General features: G+C 46.3%; 1 protein-coding gene across 1 annotated transcript in view; it reads left to right on the top strand.

Moving 5' to 3' along the window:
- Window positions 1-4,004: 4,004 nt before the first annotated feature.
- The window catches only part of TRUB1 (TruB pseudouridine (psi) synthase family member 1), a 31,224-nt gene continuing 26,248 nt past the window's right edge, over window positions 4,005-8,980 (top strand). Inside the window, exons 1-3 of the mRNA XM_006879916.1 lie at window positions 4,005-4,148; window positions 4,257-4,401; window positions 5,856-5,954. Coding sequence (XP_006879978.1) covers window positions 4,005-4,148; window positions 4,257-4,401; window positions 5,856-5,954 — 388 coding nt within the window. The remainder of the gene's footprint in view (window positions 4,149-4,256; window positions 4,402-5,855; window positions 5,955-8,980) is intronic.

Below are 8,980 nucleotides of genomic sequence, written 5' to 3'. Positions count from 1 at the left end.
CATGCTTGGGAGGGTGGAGGGACAGCGCAGGAGGGGAAGGCCCTCTATGAGGTGGATTGATTCAGTGACTGGGATAATTGGGATGGGAGTGTAGGAGACAGTGTGATTGGCACAGGACAGAGCGGAGTTTGGGCTGTTGTACATAGAGTTGCTATGAGTCACAAGTGACTCGACGGCACATAACAAGAACAACAACAACAACAACATCTTTTGTATCTTTATTCTTGTCATTCATACTTTAAAAATATCAGAATAGAGCGCCAGATACTGCCCTGTTAGAGAACACTAGAAATCTCTTGGTCAAGTGACATAAATCTATCTACTATCATCCTTCTCCAAAAGTCAATGCAGCCAATTTCCCTTATAATCTGCCCACCTTTAACCATCACACTCTTGAGAACATCATGACCAACATCATCAAAGAGCTCAAGTGCTGATAAGCCACAGCTGTGACATTTCCTACACTTCCCATCCAAAGAAATTTAGCAAAACAGGAATTGCATTAGTATAACATGACTGTTTACAAGGAATTCTGAGGGTAAGGACCTTGCCTTTTACATTTGTACATAAGTTGTTGTTATGTGTGGTCGAGTCACTTGTGACTCATAGTGACCCCATGTCCCTGAAACCTGCTCTATCCTGTGCCAACTTTACTGCCTCTGACACACCTACCCTCATTATCTCAATCACTGTATCAATCCATCTCATTGATGGTCTCACTCTCTTTCTCCATCCTTCCAAGCATGATGTCCCCTCTCCAAGGACTGGTCCCTCCTTGCAACATGCCCAAAGTATGACAGACGAAGCCTCAGAATCCTTGCCTCCAAGGAGCAGCCTGGTTTCATCCTGTCTAGGATGAACCTGTTTGTTCTGGCAGTCCATGGTATGTAAGAGGCTCAGTAAATGTTTGCGGAATTTTAAACTCTATGAAATTAGACTAAGATTGTTTTCTGCTGACTCTCCAACGTAAGCACTATTTGTAACCCCAGTACTCCCCACCCTCTACACCCATTCACCCTAAGGTCACAACAGAATTAGGGAGGCTAATTGATGTACAAGGGGAACTACGGTTGCTTAGTTAGGTGTTGTGTTGCTGATGCAAAGGCCGGCAGTGCAAACCTACCAGCTGCTCTGTGTAAGAAAAATGGGCCATCTGTCCGTGTGCAAGTCAAGCCTCTGAAAATCCACTGGAGGGTTAGCTGTGAATTGGTTCTGGCTAGGCAGTACATATGGGAAGCAGGAGTGGCATCCACTTCCTAAACAACATGCCTCCGGAAACTCTACGAACTTTGTTCATAGGGTCGCTATGAGCCGTACTCGATACGAAGGCAATCAACAACAACAACACTGATGTACTAGGAGCCCTGGTGGCACACTGTGTAATGTGTTGGGCTGGTAACCAAAAGGTCAGCAGTTTGAATCTACCAGATTCCAAGGGAGAACAGTGTCCTTCCATAAAGAATTACAGCCTTGGAAGCTGAAGAAGGGTTAGTCTGACCTTCAGGTGATGGGGCACTGAGGTTCCCTTGCTGAGGCTAAAGAAAGTGAGGCCTCTTTGGGTGCAACCATCTTCTTGGAAGTCACACCACTTTCCTAGAAAAGGGGCTCAGCACTTCAGTCATGGTGGAACCTGCAAACCCTTCCTGTTTCTCTCCCCTTATCCTGAGCATAATAGTCTTCTTTTCCGGCCTCCAAAGCACACACACCTGCAGGATCTTTTTTTGATGACTGTGAACTTTCATTATAAACAAGAGTGGGTGAGTTCCTTCTAGGAACTTCAGCATTCAGCCGGTAAAATCTCCCCCACAAAAAGATTTAATGAGAGCCTGGTGATCTCACAGAAATGAGGAAGCGTGGATATATAGGAAGAAATAAGTTACTACTGTAGTTACAATAATTGTTCAGTCATGTATTTGTTGAAGGAAAGGGGGGGAAGCACGTTCAAATGGTGGTTTTATAACTGACGATTCTGAGTGGCTAAGAGGCATCAGTAAGATACTAGATATTAATGTCCAAGGAGATAGGAAGAGAAACGGTGGTTGGGAAGGACTGTGGGGAAACGGTGAAGACAAACTGTACCCCATTTCTTAATATTCACAATCAGGGAGCTCAGGTGGCCTCCTGTAGAGACTTGAGCTGCTAAGGGAAAGGTGGTACCTCTTTGGGGCTTTGAATCCACCAGCTGTTCTTTCTTTTTTTTTAAAATTTTATTATTTTTGTGTGCGTGTACCGTCAAATCAGATCTGACTGGTACAGGAGGAGATTGCCCCTCCTTCCCCGGCAGAGCATCTGGTGGATTTGAACCGTGCATCTCTGGGATTGTAGTTGCAGCTTCTTGCCACTAGGCCACCAGAGCTCCCCCCACCAGCTGTTCTGAGGTAGGAGGTTGGCTAATCTCCTCCAGTGCAATTTACAGCCTCTGGGAAACCAGCTCAGGGTCAACTGTGAGCTGCTTCTGACTCCATGGTCTGTTTGAGTTTTTGAGTGTGGAGGCTGATGTGTGAAGTGGCTGGATTCTGGACGGCGGTGGGATGTTTTGTGTCTGTTGAGGGTGGGGTGTGGACTGTTTTGGTTGTTTTTTATTTCGTTCACAATTGTGTGTGAGCTGATTGGATTTGCTAGATTTAACTAACAGTGAGCTGTGGGCAGGAAGTTACTTGTCAACAGGATCTGGTAAGAGGGCTTTGGTATTTAAAAATCGGTTGGTGTTAATTATGCTTGGGACTAACTTCTAAGTGGCACAGCACTGGTCTATCATTTTGGTGTACTGAGGTAACCCAGGCTTTCTGTGATGCTGAACACTGTGCCACTGGTGCGTCAAATGCCATAACGGACACCCATGGTGGACGGTGTTTGGTGGAGTTCCCAGATTAAGACAGGCATGGAAGCAGGAATGGCACCCACTTCCTAAGCAACATGTTTCTGGAAACTCTATGAACGTAGTTAGTTACAGAACCAGGTTCTGTCCCTAGGGTCACTATGAGTCTGTTCAACTCAACAGCACTTAACAATATTCACAATACATTTAATGCAGAAAAGTAAAATTAAAACTCTTCATTCACTCTGCTTTTGCCAATATCAGACTCTTTCTGTGTTTTTTAGGAAATTTTCCGTTTTTCTCAAATTGACAGCAAGGCTTATGAATGGCAAAATGTGTTATGACGTAATGCAACTTATAGAAGCGTTGACATTATTATTTTTTTTTTTTTGCCATCCCACATTCCCCCATATTAAACTCTTAGAATTATCAAGACTTACTTCCAAAGGAGGCAAGGAGAAGGTGCCTGAGGGACATTAGAGAAGCACCAATGACTTACCCTCCAGGCACCGTGCTTAAACAGCTTGGCTGTGTTGTCACACTTGAAAGTTTGGACCCTCCATTCACTCTGTGGAAGGTGCTGCAGTTTCTCCCCAAAGATTTACATCCTTGTGAAGTTGGTGGAGAGGGACGCAGTGGACTGCGTTTGGAAGTGTCTTTCTTTCTTTTTAAATTTTTTCTCAAAAAGAGATTACATTCCGGTGTAGGTTAAATCTGAATTGAGTCTAGCAGCACGATGCACTGAACGCGGGAATATTCTACAAGTAGAAGCAACAATCAGTCCTTTTCGTTTTCTATGCTTGGATGCTGAGTTCTGTAGGTGTCGGGTAAGTAGCAGGTGCAAGAGATTTTCTTTCTACGCCTTAAAATGGACACAGATTTAGTGTTCTGCTTGGCAGTTTAAGATTGCAACTGCCAATGACCTCTGCGCCACCAAACGAGTGCTACCTGAGACGCAGAGAGGAGGGCAAGGGGTTCGAAACTCCTGCGGTCAGAGTCCTCAGGAGCCAAGGGTACTTCCGGAAACCCGCGGACTACATTTCCCAAGAACCTCTGCGACCTTCGCTCCCATCAGCCCCCTCGGTTTCTAGGAAACGACGGGAGCGTGAGGGCAGTCTGGGCGCGCTTTCTCTTGCGTCATAAACGTGCGCCGCCTGCGCTCTAGAGCGGCCTAGACCACGAGAGTATGGCGGCCACGGAGGCGGTGATGGCGTCGTCGTCTTTGTCTTTGGAAGCGGACACAGCCTCAGCCCTTGAAAGCTCGGGAACAGTCGCCGTGGCGGCTCCGATCTCGCCAGCGACGGCGAAAGCCGCCACGACGGAGGCCGCGGCCGCGACGGCGAAAGCCGCGGAGACCACGGCGGCCGCGACGGCGGGAGCGAAGACTGCGGCCGCCTCGACGGAGCCAGCCGCTAAGACGGCGGGCGCTGCGGGCGAGGCCGCCGCCGGATCGGAGCCCGGGGACGCCAAGTCCGCCATGGCCAACAAGCTGCTGTCGCTGAACGGCGTGTTCGCCGTGCACAAACCTAAAGGGCCCACTTCAGCCGAGCTGCTGAATCGGCTGAAGGAGAAGCTGCTGGCAGGTACAGGAGCCTGGGGGTGGGGGGGCGGGACCAGGCCGAGGCCGTTTGCAGCACTCCGTCCCCCCAGCGCGAAAAGGAGGAGGGCGCGTGGGGAACGACCCCTGCATGGACGGTGGACTGCAGCCTGGGGCAGATCGGGCTTGGACTCGGCCCGCTGGGACCTCACTGGAGCCTGGTTGGCAGTTGTCGCTCTCCGAGGGGGAGAGAGGCAGCAAGCCTGTGCCCTCGTGGAGGCTCATCGCTCAGCCTTTTGTTCGGTGCACGTGAATGAATGAACTCCCAAAGGAAGTGCTGTTAACCCGCTGCCCCCAAGTCGCACCCTTCCCAGTGTTTGGGAAATGCAGATAGTAACTTAGCCGCGCAATGCCCCGATCCCGTGTTCTCCCCGTGTCAGTGAGCATCCGTATTTGGGGAGGGCTGTCCCTTGTCAAAATGCACGTGACTGCCTCCCGAGATGCTGAGCCTGGAGACAGGGGACCTTTTTTTTGAATCTGTCATTTTGACAGTTGTCCCAGTGTAAGTCGTCTGGAGGCCACGCTGTAAGGAGCAGTAGTGCTGTTGCACGTGCCTCCTGGGAGAAAACTTAACCAAAAAACGTAAAAAGCGTCTTAAGTGTGTTCCATCAGTCAACAAACCAGTTCAGACAGTGGGTCAAGGAACCTTACATTTATTGAACACCGGGCAATAAGCTGGGCCTGTCTTAGTCTCTAAAGGCACAAAAGATAAAGAACCTTTCACTTACTTGAGGTTGCAGACTAGTAATTTCTGCAGCCCTTGGTGACACCACTCTGTCTATTCAAGGCTCTCCTAATTTGGGGCCTTTTCCTGCTTTGCCATTAAATTGTCGCAGAACATTGTTCTTCACTGCGGGCTTTACTCTTTAAAAAAATGCCAAGCCAGATAAATGACGTGAATACAAGGCCTGTTGAGTTGATTTTGACTCCTGGCAACCCCATATATTTTAGACTATGCTTGACCTTCACAGGTGTTTTTGGCTGGACAAACAGTCAAATGCTTAACTAGCAGTCAAAGTATTGGGAGTTTGAACCCACCAGCAAACCCCTTGGAAGACAAGCCTGATAGCTACTTCAGAAAAGTCACAGCTTTGAAAACCCTGGAGAATCTATTCTGATCCCCTGGGAACATGGCATATGGGGGATTGGGATAGATTCTGTGGCAATTAACAACATGGTTCTCCATGCACATCAGACTCCACATTGCGACAAGAGTGGACTGCTCCTGCTTTGCACTAGGCCCCTGCTTTGGAAACTTTTTTTCATCAGATAAATTCTCATTTTTACACAACTATTTTTGAGATCCATAGATTTATACTGTGGTTCATTTCAAAGCATAATGTGTTAATCTGTAGAATTTTTTTTTTTTAATTCACTCTATGTTTCTGGAGATAGTACTTCCTGATCTTGGTAACTTATCCATTTCAATTACCCTCACAGAAGCTGGCATGCCTCCTCCAAAATGCAACAAGAGGAAAAAACAGACTTTCAAAATTGGCCATGGAGGAACTCTAGACAGTGCAGCCAAAGGAGTTCTGGGTAAGAGATACGAATGGAGGTTTTCTCTGTCACTTAATGTTAGATTCAGAAGACATTTAAGATTGAGTGAAGCCTTGCTTTTTGCAGTCTACTTAAACTGTTTGACACTTAGTGGATTTGTGTTGCCATCTTGTCTGAGTTTCCCAGTGGTACAAAATTAATAAGCCTCTTGGAATTCTAAATAGTTCTGTGTATGTCTTACAGTTGTTATATACCACTGAGTTGGAACCAGTGAGCTTTCAGAGGTTATAGATCACATGGAAGGATATTGCCCATCTTTCTCCCATGGAGCGGCTAGTGGATTTGAACTTTCTTCCTTGGATTGCAGTGAACTCTTTATCCACTAGGCCACCAGAGCTTCCTACCTGTTAGTTGTTCTGTGCTGTCAAGTCAGAACTGGCTCGAAGCTGACCTTCCAGTGGGTTTTCAGACACTCTTAATTACACCAGAGGAGATTGCCTTTCTCCTTTGGAGCAGTTGGCAATTTCAGACTGACTGCCTTTGGCGTTGGCAGCACAGCCACTTATCAGTGGACCACCAGAGCACCCTCAAGTGTTAATGCTTGTTGTTAGGTGCTGTCAAATCGAATGTGACTCATGGAATGGACCCTGTGAATAACAGACCTGAATCCTGTCCTATCCTGTGCCATTCAAGGGTTAATGTGTGTGTGAGAAAGAATTTACATGGAAAGATCAGCTTGGAAGAGTGTCCCTTAGCTGACATCTTGGAACTTTAATTTTAAAGGAGTTCTCATTCTTCCCTACAAATAGTGGTGCTTTACTGTTCCTAGAATGTGCAAGTGATACATAAGTTCATTACTTGCTTGCATACTTTCTAGGAGTCTGGGATTTTATCCCACCCATTGAAACAGAGGGTGTTTACATCACCACCCCCTTTGTGTGTGTGTGTATAAAGCATTACCTTTGGTAACATTACATACATGTTAATTCATTTTTTGTTGCTGGAAAAACTTTCAAATATAAGAAAGCTTGTGCATAGATTTCTTAGTTCCGTCTGTGCCTTTCTACCTCATAACCCAATATACCCTTTTATATCATAATAAATAAGGCTGACAGAAGAAGTATAAATGCCTTTGAGCTATGGTGTTGGAGAAGAGCACTGAACGTCCCACTGACGACCAAAAGAACAAAAAAATATGTCTTGGAGAGGATGCAGCCAGAGTGTTCTTTTGAGGCAAGTATGATGAGGCTTTGCCTCACATACTTTGGGCATGTTGCAAGGAGAGTCTATTCCTTGGAGAAGGGCCCAGTGCTGGGAAGGGTGGAGGGTTGGCAAAGGGGAGGAAGACCCTTGACTAGGTGGATTGATGTGGGGTCTGCCGCAGTGGGCTCTTATGTGTCATTAAGTGTGAGGATGGCAGAGGATAGAACAGGGTTTAGATCTTTTGTTCATAGGGTTGCCTTGAGTTGCACTCTCTTCAATAGTACCTAAAAACAACAATATATCACTAATCAAGAAGACAGAGTCTCACCTTTGGGCCAGTTGGCAGCACCATGGTGGATGGATAAGAGAGTGAGATTATTAACAATTTCAACTTATTGGCTCCACAGTCAGAACTCTTGAGGCACCAGCAGTCAGGAAATCAAAAGATGAATTACCTTGGAGAAGTCTGCTGTCAGGGGCCTCTCCAAAATGCTAAAGAGCAATGATGTCAGTCAACAGACTAAGGTGCACCTGAACCAGGTCATGATCTTCGCAGTTCCTTGCTACGCATCAGAGAGCTGGAGAGTGACTAAAGGTGACAGAAGAACAATTGATGCTTTTTAGCTGAGGTGCTAGAGAAGAGTATTGGACATACCAGGAGAGCAAACAGATCTGTCTTCGAGAGGATAAAATCCAGTTTGTTCTTAAAGACAAGGATTTTGAAACTTGGTCTCACATATTTTGTACATGTGACCAGGAGGGACCTGTCCTTGGAAAAGGACATCATGCTTGGAAGGGTGAAGGAACAGCACAGGGGAGGAAGACCCTGGATGAGATGGATTGACACAGTAACAGGGCAAAGGGATTAGGTGTGTTGGAGTTGATGTGACTGGCTCAGGATAGGGTAGGGTTCAGAGATGTTGTCCATAGGGTCGCTGTGTGTCACGGGTGACTCGATGGCAAATAACATCAGTAACAACATAGCATTAATAAATCTTTGCCATGAGCACAACTGTGTATGGAGTGAATCTTTGAAGTAGGACTGGTTTCAGGGACTCCCAACATGGGGTGCTGCTAATCCTGTGGACAACAGAGTGTGGAGCTTGGTGGTATAGTGGTAACAAATTGACCCAAAAGGCGAGCTGTTCAAATCCACCAGCTGCTGCAAGGGAGAAATGTGGGCTTTCTCTTCTCACGGAGACATGCAGCCTGGGAAACCCAGTGGAGAGCCACTTTGAGTTGCCACTGACTTGATGGGAGTAGATTTAGAAGGTGAACCAGTAGTTCTTGAGAAGAAGTCACTCTCTCACGTATTAGTTGAATACTTTGTTTCTCAAGGAAAATTGGTATTGGATGAAGGAAGAAAAAGAACTGATGCTTTTTAATTTCACTTTTGCTTTTTCAAAATCTCAGTAGCTATAATACATCTTTACAGACTGCTAAAGTGTGTGTATGTATTTATTTATTGTTATGTGCCATCGAGTCACTTGCAACTCATAGCAACCCCTGTGTACAATAGCTTTGAACCTGGCTCTGTCTTGTGCCAGTTTCATTGTGGTCAGCACACCTGTTCCTGTTGACTCAGTCACTGAGTCAATCAATCTCATCCAGAGCCTTCCTCTCTTCCGTTGTTTCCACTTTTCCAAGCATGATGCCCTTCTTCACAGGTTGGTCCCTTGCAACATGCCCAAAGTATGTGAGATAGCTTAAAAATCCTTCCTTCCTTGGTTTTACCCTCTGCAGGACAGACCTGTTTGTTCTCTTAGCAGACTATGGTATGTTTAATACTCTTCTCCAGCACCACAACTCAAAAGGTGTCAAGTCTTCTGTCATCCTTAGTCATTGTCCTGCTCTCTGATGTA

This window comes from Elephantulus edwardii, unplaced genomic scaffold (genome assembly GCF_000299155.1).
Source record: "Elephantulus edwardii isolate Elephantulus edwardi_28Jun2011 unplaced genomic scaffold, EleEdw1.0 scaffold00006, whole genome shotgun sequence".
NCBI classification, from domain to species: domain Eukaryota; kingdom Metazoa; phylum Chordata; class Mammalia; order Macroscelidea; family Macroscelididae; genus Elephantulus; species Elephantulus edwardii.
The sequence above is the reverse complement of the archived record's forward strand: the minus strand, read 5'-3'. Positions and strand labels throughout refer to the sequence as shown.